The 17,535-nt window shown below is 37.6% G+C and overlaps 1 protein-coding gene and 1 long non-coding RNA gene across 2 annotated transcripts; both read right to left on the reverse strand.

Annotated features, from left to right (window-relative positions):
• Positions 1 to 1,551: 1,551 nt before the first annotated feature.
• On the reverse strand, positions 1,552 to 5,622 carry LOC110450852. The gene is made up of 3 exons (XR_002463010.1): positions 5,519 to 5,622; positions 2,367 to 2,553; positions 1,552 to 1,620 (listed from the first exon to the last, which is right to left on the reverse strand). It is a non-coding gene; the product is annotated as an uncharacterized LOC110450852 (long non-coding RNA).
• Positions 5,623 to 7,097: 1,475 nt separating this feature from the next.
• LOC110450784 (sulfotransferase 1C2-like) lies at positions 7,098 to 17,155 on the reverse strand. Its single transcript, XM_021498490.1, has 3 exons — positions 17,061 to 17,155; positions 7,811 to 8,002; positions 7,098 to 7,282 (listed from the first exon to the last, which is right to left on the reverse strand). Exons 1-3 carry the CDS (start codon positions 17,152 to 17,154, stop codon positions 7,098 to 7,100), a joined length of 471 nt encoding a protein of 156 aa, XP_021354165.1. The 5' UTR covers position 17,155.
• Between the last annotated feature and the right edge of the window lie 380 nt (positions 17,156 to 17,535).

A 17,535-nucleotide genomic window follows, 5' to 3' on the forward strand; every position in this document is an offset into this window, starting at 1 on the left:
TCCTGTGTGATGTAGACTTATATAATCAATTACTCCTGTGTGATGTGGACTAATATAACCTATTACTCCAGTGTGATGTAGACTTATATAATCTATTACTCCAGTGTGATGTAGACTATTATAATCTATATCTCATTTGTGATGTAGACTAATATAACCTATTAATCCAGTGTGATGTAGACTAATATAATCTATTACTCCAGTGTGATGCAGACTTATATAATCTATAACTCCTGTGTGCTGTAGACTAATGGAATCTACTACTCAAGGGTGATGTGGACCAATATAATCTATTACTCCAGTGTGATGTGGACCAATATAATCTATTACTCCTGTGTGATGTAGACTTATATAATCTATTACTACTGTGTGATGTAGGCTAGTATAATATATTACTCCAGTGTGATGTAGACTAGTATAATCTATTACTCCAGTGTGACGTAGACTTATATGATCTATTACTCCAGTGTGATGTGGACTAATGTAATCTATCACTCCAGTGTGATGTAGAATAATATAATCTATTACTCATGTGTGATGTTGACTAATCTATTACTCCAGTGTGATGTAGACTTATATAATCTATTACTCATGTGTGATGTAGACTAATATAATCAATTACTCCTGTGTGATGTGGACTAATTAAATCTATAACTCCAGTGTGGTGTAGATTAATCTATTACTCATGTGTGATGTGGACTTATATAATCTATTACTCATGTGTGATGTAGACTAATATAACCTTTTACTCCTGTGTGATGTGGATTAATCTATTACTAATGTGTGATGTGGACTTATATAATCTATTACTCCTGTGTGATGTGGACTAATATAATCTATTACTTTAGTGTGATGTAGATTAATCTATTACTCATATGTGATGTGGACTAATATAATCTATTACTCATGTGTGATGTAGACTAATAAAATCTATTACTCCAGTGTGATGTAGATTAATCTATTACTCATGTGTGATGTGGACCAATATAATCTATTACTCCAGTGTGATGTAGATCAATCTATTACTTATGTGTGATGTAGACTAATATAATCTATAACTCATGTGTGATGTAGACTAATAAAATCTATTACTCCAGTGTGATGTAGGTTAATCTATTACTCATGTGTGATGTAGACTAATATAATCTATTACTCATATGTGATGTGGACTAATATAATCTATAACTCATGTGTGATGTAGACTAATACAATCTATTACTCCAGTGTGATGTAGATTAATCTATTACTTATGTGTGATGTGGACCAATATAATCTATTACTCCAGTGTGATGTAGACAGACAAATTCCAAGCCAAAGGTAACATTTTTGAGTCTTTTCCCCGATTGCTGAAATTTAAAAACATACAGTGTTCGAAACGTCAATAATGATACATCACAAAATATCACGTTTCTTATAGCTCTTGTGAATAAATATTTTGTTCTTCCGAGTTCGAATGAAATAATTAAATAAAAGAAATGTAAAAGGATAAATCCTATTTAGCAATGAGTTATCCTGTTAAATGTATATCAATCATTCGAATACAAAATCGAGCCTGATATACGTTGTCAAATTTTATATTTTGGGCAACTGTCAGTGTCCTCCTCCAGTCACCAACCTTTCCTGCAACAAAACAAAATGTATGAAGGATATAAATGACACAAATTATGATAATCAGAATTGATAATTACTGCCGAACACTCAAGGATAGAAGTATGCAAAACAGTTTTAGTTTCAAGCGAGCTGGAGAATATGTTACGGAACTGTATTTCATACGATCGTAAATGTTTCGAGTAGTGAGAAGGTTCATAATACACAAACTTTATTTAACATTTAATTTGAATTTATCAGAACTCTTATTTTTGAAAATCGTAAAATCAAGGTGTTTTACGCTCCTCCGCTTCTGTCTCAACAGTAGTTAAGGTCTTTTAGGATTTTCAACTTTGTGCAAACAAGCATGACGTATAAATCATAGATGGACGACACAGTTGTATGATTTGAGTGCAATTCATTTTTGGTATACTGTTTCTATTACCAACATTTCAAACTCCTCTGTTGTATAGTGAGTATGCGCATGTCGTAATTAGCTGCCCGTTTTCTGGTGTGTAGTAAATGTATCATACACAAATCCAATGAAACCAGACTTTATAAAGTGATATGACGTAAGTCTTTCACAACTGCGTTTTAAATTCTTAGAAACAAGCTGGTTAAATATCTCCATCAGAAGTGTTAGTGATTTTCTAGATGTGTGACGAAATTCATCAATATAAAACCCAATTGGACCCTAACGTTACACGTAAGACTTATGGCACGTCACTGCATATCAATATTATTCACAGGACTATGTCTTAGCGTAAAGTGCAATTTACCTTTTCGATAAATTGGTAATATGCCGTCACTGGTCCAATCCTTCCACGTATCTTTGGCCCCTCTGCCTGTAGCATGACTCGTCTTGAGGTTATCGAACGACACAGCCTCCACCACTTGTCTCAGAAAGGCATCATCGTGTTCTACTTTTAGGAATCTAGCTAAGTCAACGACATTGGAGTATAAATTCTGAAGCATAAATAAAAATAAGATGCATCGTGCAATACTTCGTGAAGCAGGAAAAGTGTAGAGAACTGTAAAAATAAAACATGACATGTACCCTCAGTAAAATGTTTGTTATTTCCTGGTTAGTGCATATCTGTTAAGCAATAATGTCTTTCTTATCTGTAGAGTTATTTAGTCATTAAGTGGATCAAGGTCATAAATTGGAACGCCATCCGCGCAAGCTATTAGCCAGATACTGTATGATCACCCTGGATCCTTTGGGTATTGAGAAGAAGTGGTTTAATTATTTTAACATGTATGATCCATGCGACCTTGAAAGCCAAATGTCATCACCCGTGTTTTTTTTGTTATTCAAAAGTTATTTGAAAATTTGAACACATTTGACATCTTTGACATAAAGGTCGTTTACGGTCATGCATTTGGAAAAAACACACCATTGGAAGCTCTTCATCTGATCATGCTATTTGCCAAATATCTTCACACGAACCTTTTGGTTATACAGTAGAAGTTGTTTGAATATTTATTATTGCGCATCAGTGACCTGGAAAGTGAGTCAAGGTCATTTAATTGAACAGACATTTAGTCCTTCATCCAAGTATTCTACTGAATATAAATACCTTTTGATAATTGAGAAGTTCTTAAAAGATTTCAACACCTTTGAATGCTACGACCTTGAAATTGGGTCTATAAACTTGGTAACCCTTCATACCAGCATCAGACTGGCAAACTATCATAATCCTTAGTCTTTTCCTTGTTCAGAAGATGTTGTTTGAAGATTTGCTTAAACAGTTGACCCACGTGAGCTTGACAGTGTGTCAAGATCATTCATTTACGCAGACATTGTAACCCTTCATCCCAGCTTGATATTGAACAATACCATCACCCTGGGACCTTAGGGCAATATAGGCTAAATTCTAGTCTCTACAGTGTTAACAGATTTCAATGTGACAGCTGGCGGCCAGAGAGAATAACAGGATATTTGGTTTTATATGGTTTTGATGTAATTAACGTCTTTTTAACAGCTTACGTACCCCTATGTGTGTAATGTACATGTATGCGTGCATGGGTGTATGGATGGCCAGTATTCATGAAACCGTTCTCATACTCCAGCCTGGATTCTGTGCTCAAACCAACTTCCTTGTTATTCACTAAAATCCTATGACACGGTCAAAAAAAGTCAAGTATAAACATTTAAAGTGGTATTAAGCTTGTCGTATGCCTAAAATTCTTCCAAATCATTGACAAAATGTTTTTAATAGATATTTCAGAAAAAAACACATATATGAGTTTGAGCATGAACACGGTTTCATGAATACGGGCCCTGGATGCAGGGTATGTGGTATAATCGACTCTAGTGCTGCCTCACTTGAATACCAAGCCGAATTCAATCCGTTCCCATTTTATTGACAACGGAAAATTCAGTTGTTGCGATAATTTGTTTTTGTTTATGTATTGTGTTACAACCCATCGACAATGTGTGTCATTTAGGGCCAACGACAATGTAAAGATAGACATTCACACGAACTAATATTTTAAACAAAAAACAGTTAGTCTAAAATAGTTAAAAATATACTTAATAGCGAACGAATTGGTTGTAAAAAACCTGAAATCTTGTTATTAAGAACGATCGAGTGCAAAAAATCATGTATCAATTGCACAGAGACTATCAAAACATCTGTCCATAGACGGTACATTAATTGTACATCGTAGAATCTGTCGCGGATTTGTTTGACATTAGCGCACAAGTGTGCAAATAACGTTGGTCTAGGGATGTTGGTAAAACTGCTCCATTGCGATAGCATGCATGTGATGCTTCGTTTGTTGGTTTGTTTGTATTGGATAAAATGTCATCACAGCATCTAGGGCCATATGGATACATGTACCTAGAAGGGACACTGCAAAAGGAAAAGGATAGTGAAAACAGAAAAGATACATATCACCAGAATTGCAATTGGGGGCTACAGATACATTTTGGTTTCTTCTTCGCCTCCTTAGTAAAATACTATGAAGAAAACATCATATTTCTTCTTGGGGCCTAACTTTGTTCGTCTATTACTACACGATACAGCTGGTCTATTTTTATCCGAACCTGGCCCTTTCGGCTTCGACTTGCTACCTCAATGATATACAATACTGAATGCATCTTGCACAGTGTTCCATCTGGTTCCATTATAATGACAACCAGGTAGTTGTGTTTATACTAAATCCCAAACGTTTCAGCAGTGAATGGCAACTACCAGTTTTAAAGAATTTCCTATATATGCCATTATGCACCTGTCATGTGCCTAATTGGCGAAAGAGGAAAAATCCTGGTGTGAAAGGTACTGATGGATTGCTCTTCGTCTGCCCCTCCCCCTCAACTAGTCTAATATGGTTGTATATAATCAACTAATCCCCAAATTTCATGTAACCGATTTCAACGATTGAACGATGTAGATTACAGGTAACGTCGTAAGAATTGTACCTGCTGCCCCCATTGCATGATCGTAAGAGGCGACTAACTTTTGGATCTTATCTTTTCTCTTCTTTCTAAACAACGTTTTCCTTCCTAATGTCTCCCTTGACAATACCTCACTTTTGGCCTTTAGTTGAGCGTTCGCCCATGTGAGGAAGGCTTTGGGTTCTGTCCCCTGGCGGAGACATACCGCAGTCTTTAAAAATGGTAGTGTCTACTCCTGCTTAACGCTCAGCAATTAAGGAATGGGACGACTGGTTCGCCCGTTGACAGTTTAATGTGACCGGGTGGGTGTCCTGCTGGGTGTTTTCGGCAGTATGTTTCAGTGAGGTAGCACTATAAAATCGGCATCAGTTCCGCGCTATCACAGGGAGACAGACACGAACATATCGCAGCCTCCCACAACACACACGCATGCATCTTGCACACAGGGGAGGTCGTCCTTAAATGACCGTAGCTGTTGGTAGGACATTAAACAAATACTAAACCAAACTAAACCAAACGTAGATTTACCTGAACCAGGTCTTCATATTGCAGTGTAAGGATGTCCAGGTCCCGGTTCGTCCTCTTAGCATTAGCCCATTCTTTCACGTATGTGAACCAAGTACCTCCACAGTGACGAACTATTTATCAAACAGAAATATTTACAGATGGGTTCATGCTGGTAAACATCATAGTTGTCTTGCTGTGAAATGGATTAGTTTTTTTAAACGTTCTCTTAACAGATTTGGTAATGAAATGGGGGAAATAAAATTCTAAAAATAATAGATGGAGTAAAATGGTGTTTCAAACGTCTCTACGGTCGATTATTTTCAAACTTAATATGTGTTACCGAGTAATGTTGTAACGTTTTTATACGCTTGCAAATCTCATTTTGATTGACTGTAAGCTGTTACAGGGCCATGAGATTTCTTTTCGTTGATACAGCATCCTTCTTCACAATAACTAAATTAGAACTTATCTGCGCATACGCCTGCGAATCATACACATATTAATAACAATTTTAAAGTTAAACTAATTGTAATTATAATAAGGGTGGTCTGGTGGTGCACTGGTTAGCGTAGTAGGGGTCACCTGCCCGACCACGTGGGCCTTTCCCGGGTGCTTCGGTTCTCTACCGCGTGCTAACATCCGGGCCAATAAGAGTGAATAATACAAGTTGAAATATTTAATTTTATTGATCGCATATGACAGATGAATGTTATTGACCAAATCTGTAAAACTATTTGTTCAAGCTAGCTGAAATTCTGCATTTTATAATTTAGGCATGTATCTTTGGAGATAGATATCTCAAGTGCTACTGATTTCAAAGTCAAAGTGTCCGTGCTATTATTTTTATAAAATTGCTTTCTTTCACTCTTAAATGAAAATAGTCCCGAAGACAACCGGGAACTTGCTTATTTTCGGAAAGTTGGCATAAAAACATCACTAAAAAGCTGTAATTATAACGGGGTCGTCAAAGTCTTAAATTAACCCCGCAGTCGTTAATAACTTTTTTTGAAGTAACTTTACTTTTCGTAATACCTACGCCATGCACGCATACACTACACACATAGAGGCACGTCCTTAAATGATCTTAGCTGTTGATAGAAAATGAAACAAAATAGAACCAAGCCATTCCAAATTGAAGGGACTAGAGCACTATGAACGTTTTGGCAAGAAGTAAACTTTATATCAAACACTTTTAATATATTTGTTATTAGATCACCTAATCAACAGTGAATGTGTTGATGTAGGAGACATTCTATAAACCTCAGCGAAGTGAGTTGGAAAATGACTATAAACATGTTACAATATACAAGCTATGCTTTTCACAGATGGAAGTGCTCAAATGTCTTCACGTGGGAGGTAACATAATGCTTTTTTTGTTAAATGTGGATATCAAATTCCGACTGTCTTTATGAAAGACGATATTCATCTATCGATCACAATCCACGTTTTAATACAAATCCGTATAGTTATTAATACCCGTTTTCTTTTTTATTTACGGAAACAAAAACACAACGTTACTATCACAGGGAGCAATTTCATAACCAGGTAAAACTTACAGTCATCCGATAGGAAGAAATTAACAAATCCATCAAATGTTCCTTTATACAGCTTGTTGTTGAGCCGCCTCAGGGATTAAAGGATAAGTCATGTGGCTGTGGTATGTTCTGGGAGAGTCCTTCAGATCCATATCGGCCAAATCTTCATATTCAAGCGTGTCTGGTGATCCGCGGTATTCAATGCTGTTAGACCGTAGCATCTTGATGATATTAAACACCCAATGAGTACCTATATTAGGGTCAAAGAGAAAAACCCAAATAAAATTCAACGTTTCATAAAGATTAAGGATAATCAATTGTGTATGAATAGCATATACTTGCATAAACATATTATGTACCGCAAGATGCAGTCTTTTTTCTGCTTACTTGGCATATGTTTTTATTTAATATTATTATTTTATGTTTAACATGCACACCTTTAAACATAAGTATTCACTGGTTCATTTTTTTGTTGAAATATCTGGTATAATAGCAATTTCGATTGATGATTGTCTCAATCCGAATTTCCAGTAGTATTTGAAATGGTATGCCAAAAAATGGTATTGATTGCTTATTTTGTTCGAAAAGGTGTGTATAAGTTGGATAAATACTGACTTTAAAGATATTTACTATTTGATTGTAACTGGTTAACGAACGGGAGAAATACTTTTGTTATTCTTTCGTTTGATGATGCATGGTTTATTTGCTTCAAAACATTCACAAAATGTAGCACCGGTCATATATTATATTATGAAAATATGATTTCTTGAGTACATACCTGATTTTGGATACGTACAAAGGAGCACATCATCCGGACGACTTTTAAAGGAAATTATATTTTCCACTCGTTGTGAGGGCTTTCCGACCATACCCGGGTGAAATTTTCTCCCCTGGTACAGTTTAAACTGTATTACATTTCCTTTGTCGTCTGATAGACTTGATTCATCCATTGTGTATGTCCAGTAGCTGTCTCCGAATAATAACAAAAAATAGCAGATACAATTTTAGGATAACATTATATAATGAATACTGGAACAGTTTCGTCTAATCAAATATTTCCTTTCACCGGTAAAACCCATATTCACCCAGTGCAATTTCGCTGCCCTGCAGGTAGGGCGTAAGAATTGTACCTGCTGCCCCCAATTGCATGATCGTAAGAGGCTACTAAATTTGGGACCTTATCTCTTCTCTCCTTTCTAAATAACTTTCTTCTTCCTAATGTCTCCCTTGACAATGCCTCACTTTTGGCCATTTGTTGAGCGTTCGCCCATGTGAGGAAGGCTTTGGGTTCTGTCCCCTGGCCGAGGCATACCAAAGTCTTTAAAAATGGTAGTTTCTACTCCTGCTTAACGTTCAGCAAATTAGGAGGGGGACGACTGGTTCACCCGTTGTCAGTATAATGTGACCGGGTGGGGCGTCCTGCTGTGTGTCTTCGGCAGTATGTTTCAGTGAGGTAGCACTATAAAGTCGGCATCAGTTCCGCGCTATCACAAGGAGACAAACACGAACATATCGCAGCCTCCCAAAATACACACACATACACTACACGCATGCATCTTGCACACAGGGGAGGCCGTCCTTAAATGACCTTAGCTGTTAATAGGACGTTAAACAAAATCAAACAAACAAACAAACAGTGCAATTTCGCCTTTCCCATGTACATGCTTGGTAAATTCACCTCACTGCGTATGGCGAAAAAGGCGCAAGGTAAATTGCGATTTCCCTTAGTATGTATATACACAATATATAAAAGTATTAAGACAAAGTATAATACCGACACTTCTTCAAATTAGAAGAACGTAAAAATTCACCTATGTTGAGAACTAGATTAGATTTGTACTCTATAGTGGAAGAATCTCAAAAAAGGCATTTCTCGCCATTTGTTCTTTTTTCGAATTTTTCATTTTCTTATATCTATAACCTCGTAAGCTGCACAAGGTGTATATAATATTGTTTCATATAGAATGTACTAAATGTGCGCTCACCCGAAAACAATGTACATTACCGTCCAGTCGTCGATACTCGTATAAGTTTACATTTCTGGTATGACTCCTACTCTTTACAACACGATCCACTTGTTGAGACACGTATAAGTTACCTTACTTGTTAGATTAAAAGAACCGTACAACACAAGATTGCTTGAGCTGTCAGATTTAAAGAACTATACAACGCCACTGGTCGTTTGTACGCGTATAACTTACATAGCTGTCATACGCAACTCCACAACACCACCCAATAGTTGATACGTCAGTTGACTCTTTATTGATATTTGAAGAGTGATTCATTCTGCATTTACAACGGCGTCTAACAATTGACAGTTGAGCAAGTGATATATCATATATATTGAAATAATGTTTTAAAATAACGGATACCCTTTTTTTACACTTCATATTTCCATCACTTTCAAACGCACATTAAAAAAGTATTCCAAAGTTCCAGATTGAGTAAATTGAGTTCAATGTTAAATTCTTGGTTGATTAACGGCGGCCCATCAACGGTAAAATCAACAACAAAGTACAGTTAACAAAAGGAGTTAAAAAGTTAAGAACAACATACACATATATTTTATACAGTGATATTCTTTTATTGAGTTACAATATTCACAGTATTTCAACAAATTAGTTGTATGGAATATTTTATGAAGTTAAATAAAAGCTAGAAATACGAAGTTGATTCATAAAGCCAAAATAGCTTAAATTGATTGCACCGTATGGCCACTTGCTTTTTAACCACTTTTCAGTGTTGTACCTCAGGTAAATTTGTGTCCGATACTGCGATTTTGGTTTTCATCTTATTGAACGTCCTATAAACAGTTAACGTCATTTGTCCTGCATTTCGGGGATCGAGAAAAGTATGAAAAGGTGAAATAGTATAGTAGATATGCACTGGACAAACTTTTTGGACAGAAGGACAGACGGAGTGCAAACCTATAGTCCCTCTCGGGAACTGGTTGGAGACTTAATAGCTCGAATCGAATGCCGACGTTTTAGTGTTACCTCGCTGAATTACACTGTCGGTGGCACCAAGGAAAGTGTTCCACCAGACAGTGAAAGGTTACAATTTTGTTCCTAACCATTTTTCTCAGGTTGGTAATTAGGAATAGTAGAAAGAAAAGTAGAAATGTTATTTATAAATCAGCAGGTGTTAATGTGTGCTATTTCGACGACTGGTACAACACGTTGCAACAGTGTGGTTGTAACAAACAATATCTACCCAATTCAGTTGTTGCTTATTATGTGATTCAACAAATATATGTTCGTTTGCCAGAAAAAATCGATCTTGGATTTCGAGTAAAAGTTTCGAGCATGATATTGCAGTGAAGTCGCGCTCATTTAGGTCGGCATTAGATTCGCGCTACCACAAGGGGCCAACTCACCAACAATCACACTCAAACACACAATCATACATGGTGGCCGAGCTGAGTGGTTTGGATGTCTGACCGCCTATGATTACTGACCCTCCACCACCGGGTTGTTGGTTTGAAGCCTACATAGGGCAGTTGCCAGTTTCTGGCTGCAGGTCGGTGGCTTTTTCCGGCCTGCACTCCTCGTCCACCAAAACCTGGTAACGTCCTTAAATTACTAGCTTTTAATAGGACGATAAACCAAATATTTTTGAAGTATTGATAGTTTTTGTATAGCTATTCGAAGTAATGAATTCAGATATATACATGTACACAAAGCTATTTTTTGTGCTTTTTTCAAACAGGTTTCAGTTTTATCTGTAACTTTATAATACTTAGTATTTCCCACTGCAACCCGTTTGAAAATATACATTTTTAGTGATACTAGGATGCTATAATCTGTCAATACAAATCATTTTAATGGTTGTTGTATAGAGAATCCTATATAACTATGGGTTAACAGCTTGAGTGTTATTACTTTGTTGTGACATCCAGATGTTACCAACTGTCAAATTACGGTTGTCTCAGTATTTTTGTATCATAAAAAAGCAAGGTTTTATCTGTGGTCGTTAGAGTTTGTTTTGCATACCAATTTATCAGAAAGTCCTTTTTCTGCATAGGTGAAAGTGTACGTCTGCGAAAAAAGAAATCCGATGAAGACACGTAATATTGTTTTCAATAATACACGTACCTGCAATTGCTTAAAAATGTACATTTACAGTCGAACCCACTTAATTTTAACTCGGATATACTGAAATACCGGTTAATTTGAAATAAAAAAGAATCCCCGTCCACATGCCTTCTTTGTCAAATCGGTTGATTTGAAATACAGCTTTAATTGAAAGGTAAATTCTGGCTCTCGGCAATGCTAAGTTATTGTTTTCACATCGCATATATTAAAAGCCGCCAAAGCCAGCCGTCACGCTATAGTGCGTCCGATGTTTCACCAGGTAAAAATGGATTTCTAATACAATACCAATAAATTGTGAGTTTTAATCAGTCAGCGGTGTTTGTTATTGAACATGTATCTTTTGGTTGTGTACAAGTGTGTTTAGAAAACGACAGTTGTATGAAATGGCTTCCACCAACAAAAAGCGGAAACAACTCACAATAGACGAAAAATATAACTTTGACAGACGATGACATTATCAGCAATATTAGAGCCGATAATAACGCCTCGACATTGACGATGATTCACAACAGTTGTTTGTAAAACCATCAATAAACGATGCACGGGAGGGCGTACAAACTACTCTCACCTACCTCCAGAGTACCTCGGATGTTCCAGATTTAATATTTGAGTAGCTATTAACATTGTAATGCAAAAACTGGAATCATCCCATGTTGTCGGAAAGTCTAATTTGATTTAGGACGGAAGAAGTCAATAACACGCGTTTGTTTTCGTTGCTTCATTTGAAATTGCGACATAAGCGTGTCGAGCTCGCGCACGCATGTGCATAATGAGTCTCCATGTACACACGACAAAAGAATTAGGTGTTTTCTCTGTGTGTTACTCATAAGATAGAGTCAGCAGACGACAGACGTGCAATCCAATTAAGTTGCGTTAAAATTCGGGCCAATCAGTTTGCAAGAAAGACTTAGATAGGTTCAGAGTACACATTTTTCTTCATGCGACCGATTTTTTTTCGTATTTCTTGCGAATTGTTGTATTTGATGGTCACCAGTGTAAACAACATGGCGATGAGCACGTTTGACATAAACGTTGAGGCTGCATTAGATGATGAAGGAGGGGCTAAAACCCCAAATGACGGCAATGATTTTGGCAGATCCGACCTTGATTTGGTTTAGTTTGGTTTAGTTTAACGTCCTACATTTAAAGTTCGGTTTTATTTTGTTTAACGTCCTATTAACATCTAAGGTCATTTTAGAACCCTAATTTCCGTCTATTTCTACCCCACATAACCATTCACACTTTCCCCCCTATACTACTTCATACCATTCTTCCATTTATCTTGATACCTTATTTCCAATCTTTTCTCTAGGCCCCAAACCCAAATTGAATTCCCGCCATCTCTCACACCCAATCTAATGAACTTCCAGGTTTTATATCAACAAACCCGAAGCTTCCGCTCCATCTCCTCCTGCCTATAAGATTTCTAGTAAAGGTAAGACACATACACTGTGATACACAACACACAATGAAGTTCACATCATTTATTTTGGCCATAGCCCTGCTAGCCTTCTGGACAACAAACAAAATAGACATCGACCATTCATTAGGCCTATCTACACTCGCCGTCACACCGACACACACACAACCACATTACCTGGCACTATACCCATCTCTCTGACAAGACTAAAACATAAGACAACCAAACCCAGCTGCACATACCTTTTCATCCTCCTACTTTCCATATCATCAGATACAGAATTAAACCCCGATGAAAGAGCCCCTAGATACCCCTGCGGTACCTGTGGCAAAGCAATTACATGGAAATCCATTGCCATATGCTGCGATACGTGTGACACCTGGTTACATGTCGACTGTCAGGGAATGAATCAATCATCCCTCAAATACTACGACCATAGCGGGGTATCTTGGACTGTCTAAACTGCGAGCTTCCAAACGTTTCCACAACCCTATTTGACAACACAAGCATTGACACATCAAACATATTTTCACGACTTTACAACTCTAGCATACACTCAAGCTTATATGAGGACCGAACCAGCCCATGCCCACCCACAGCATCCTCCTCGCCTATAAAACAAAACAACAAGACTGCCACTAGCTACAACAAATTTACAAAACCAATACACATAGCCACCATTAACTTCAAATCCATTTCCAACAAAAAACCTGACCTCGACCAAATAATACACTCGCTCAAACCAGACATCATAATAGGAACAGAAACATGGCTCAACAACACAATCTCCTCGTATGAATACTTCCCAGTCACCAAATACACTGTCTACCGAAAAGACCGCAACCCAAATAAACATGGCCAAAGCCACGGACGTGTCCTCCTTGCAATTACAAACAGATACCACACAGAACAGATTAAAGAATAAGAAACAGACAAAGAATCAATTTGGGTAAACATCTCCATGACAAATTCACACAACCTCAGCATAGGAGCATATTAAAGACCGCCATCAGACAAAGGACACAACTAGAAACCTCTATGAACAGACTAGGTCAAAACTACAACACAATAACATACGTAAGTGCAGATTTCAACTTACCACACATAGCTTTGCAAAACAACACAACCATACCAGGCAAACACGAACAAAAACTTCACCAGCACCTTCTGGACATTATAGACAACAACTCCCTCACAAAAATAACGACAAAGCCCACCAGAGGAAACCATATACTCGACCCGATACTTCCAAACAGACCATCAATCATTAACCACACCACATATAGGTAAATCTGACCATGACATAGCCTACACTGAAATTGACGTTCGACTGAAAAGAATAAGAAGAGAACCTAGAAACATATACCTCTACAACAAAGCTGGCTGGAACAACATAAGAAATTACTTCTAAACACAAAACTTAACGAACAACCTAACCAAACCGCAGACAATCTTTGGAACATGTTCTAAACAACACTTGCTAATTCAGTCACAAAAAATATCCCTCAAAAATGCATCACATACAAATCCAAACTCCCTTGGATAACACATTCTCTCCTTCGACTCGTGAGAAAATGTAAACAGTTACACACGAAAAGCAAAACAAAACATGAACATATATAGAAATACAAATCAGCAAAATCAGAACTACAAAAACAAACACGCAACGCATATCTTAACTACATGGAAAAAGTGATAGAAAACCTACCAATAGACGAACCCAGCACACCCTCGCCTAGTAAAATAATGCAATTGCAAAAAACTATTATCCTGCATAAAAACCACAAGAAAAGAAAACACTGACATAACCGCATTACGTAAAGATGGACAACTAAAAACTGACACTACATGCAAGGCAAACATCCTAAACGAACAATTTGAACCTGCCTTCACCACAGAACAGGACTGCCCCATACCAGACAAAAGACCTTCTACACACTCTCTCATGCCAGAAATACACATCACAGAACAAGACATCTATAAACTACTCAACAACATCAACCCACATAAAGCAACAGGACCTGACAATATAAACGGCAGAATACTTAAAGAATTAAGTGACATCCATCCCAGGCCCCATTCTCACAAAAATCTTCACCCGCTCACTCACTACAGGAACACTACCATCAGATTGGAAACACGCAAACGTACACCCAATATAGTAAAAAGGAGACAAGTACAAACCAGCAATTAAGGACCAATTTCGCTAACCTGCATCACAATTAAACTTATGGAACACATCATAACAAGCGCCACAAAGACACATCTGGAGAACAACAACATATTATGACCTTCAGCATGGCTTTAGATCCTCCAGATCCTGTGAAACACAGCTCACCTCATTCATACATGATCTACACTAGCTAGATATAAACAACAACATCAACAAACAGACAGACATCATCATTATGGACTTTGCCAAAGCTTTCGACAAAGTCCCACACAAACGACTAAAATACAAACTCAAATATTACGGGGTAACAGGGAACACACACGCATGGATTACAGACTTTCTCTCATTCCGTACCCAAACAGAAGTACTCGAGGGCAAACAATCAGACAAAATACAAGTAACCTCTGGGTCCCTCAAGGAACCTGTTTGGGCCCCATCCTCTTCCTCATCTACATCAATGACTTCCACGAATACATGAAATACAGTACACATAGACTGTTTGCAGACGACAGCATCATATACAAGACGATAAATCTAAGAAAGTGGTCTTTTGGTATGACTTTATCAAGATCAACAATGAACACAGTCTGAAAATACTTAAATGACAAATACTCAGATATTTACCAAATGACGTGTTATTCCGATGATAAACATAATTAACATTGGAAACGAGACAAAAGAATAATTGACACAGTACATTATTGAACAATAAGTAAATGTAGTCACTTTAGTAACATAATAACTTAGTATCAATGATCACTTACATATAATATGCTTTAAATAGGCTAGTGTTAGTGTTTCCTCAAACGTCGACTTTGCATCAAAGGGGAGTAACTCTTAAATGCCTCGACTATAAAGGGAAGTAACTATGTAATTACCATTGTCAATAAACAATAATCATGTATCCCCCTTCGAGTCTTTTGTGATATAGAGAAATGATAAGATCCCTAATGTAGTCGCCTCTTACGATCATGCAATGGGGGCAGCAGGTACACCTCTTACGCCCTACATGCAGGGACAGCTTGCGGGGGCGTTGGTGAGAAAGATAATGGGCAGGGGGCTAAAACATAGAAGGGCCAACAGGTTCAGGGGCTATTGCGGAGCTGTAAGAACAGGAATGTGGTTATTAGGCAAGGGGGCTAATAGTTACAGGGGTCAACAAGTACAGGGGATTTCAGGTAGGGGCTACAACTAAAAGGGGGCATTAAGTAGGGGATTATTAGGTAGGGGGCTAATGGATGGGGGCAACAATGGCTTATAGCTAAGAGGAAAAACAACTAGGGAGTTAGGGGGCTCATTGGTATGAGTCAGTGTTAACATGTAGGGGGTAATTATTAAAAGGCCTATGGTAAGGGGGCTAGAAGTAGAAGGACCAATATTAAAGGGGTTTCAGTTAGGGGTTAAAAGTAGGAGTAAGCATATAGAGGCTAACAAGTACATTTGTAGGAAGCCCATCGTTAAAATCAAATGTTTAGGTGTAGGGGATGAAAGGTTGAAAGGCCTATGGGTAGGTAGATAAGGAGTATTTGTTTGTTTATGGTTTAATGACCTTGCAACAGGGAGACACAGCCACAACGAGATAGTATAGGGTGCAGGGTGCCCTATATAAGTCACCGTTTACGATACATATGAAGTGGGATACTGCAGGTACACCTGTATAATTTAAAATATTCTTGTTTTCGTTAACTTACCCTTAACATGTACAGAGGGTGGGGGACATGCAGGGGGTATATTGGTATAGATTGTTAATGCTGGGGGGCGGAGGGGTTAAAATTTTAACAGTAAGAACAATACTGAGTAATTAAAGGGACTAAAAGGAGGAAGGATAATGGGTACAAGGGTTCATATATAAGGTGGCGGCTATTGGGAATGTTGCTTTTAGGTAGAGGAATTCATGTTTAGGAGGCAATTTGATACAAATAAACAGATAAGGCCTACATGTAAAGAGCTAATAGGCTAGCTGATGGGAATGGGGCTGACTGGTAGGAGGAAAACTAAAGTGAATTGCTTAATGTGTAGAAGCGAGGAGGGTGAATGGGTCGTATTGTCCGTTTACTTTCTGATGAACCTAAAACCCTTGCGCTTGCCATGAAGAAAGTTTCAATCTTGTCAGATGATTGAGTGCACTCTCTTCTTTAGGAGAAATTGTAATTAATTTTATCATACATAAGATATTTAACGGACTTGACTGGGTAGATCAACAGCAACCAGGGCACAACAATAGTCACGTGGCATCAAAATCTAAATATAGCATGGTAATCATTTCAAAGTAATATGCATACAAGACAAAATGTTCGAAGGTTAATTATACCTATCCACTGTATTTGCCAATTTGACATACCTGTAACAACATGTGAGAGTATGTCATTCCTGTAAAATGACTTGTTTGTTAAAAGAACATCCTGCATATACCATCCACGAGGTCGAGCAGACATTTTGAAGTGCCCCTTATGGCCATGCAAATCATACTCTCAACAATGAAAACAGTTTATTATATTCATACGTAACGTCTGCTGGCTTTGTCCTGTTACACAGGCATACATAAATTGAAAAGATGTGTTTAAGTTGATGTATGATCAGGTAAGATTATCATATGAGTAATAAATATAATGTTTTTTTGTAGGGACTAGAGCTATAGTCTGTTTCCTATTTACACTCCCTTGTACATTTTGTAAGAGTTATCTTTCTTTGTGCCTGAACAGTTCATAACAGCAGTGCAACCAGAATAGAGAGGTCCTGGGATGAAGCCATCAGGAGGATTACAGAACATCCTCCTGGTCAGTTGTTTGCTGATGATGCATAGGACGTTGCAGCAA

The sequence above is a fragment of the Mizuhopecten yessoensis genome, unplaced genomic scaffold, assembly GCF_002113885.1.
Source record: "Mizuhopecten yessoensis strain PY_sf001 unplaced genomic scaffold, ASM211388v2 scaffold5519, whole genome shotgun sequence".
NCBI lineage: Eukaryota > Metazoa > Mollusca > Bivalvia > Pectinida > Pectinidae > Mizuhopecten > Mizuhopecten yessoensis.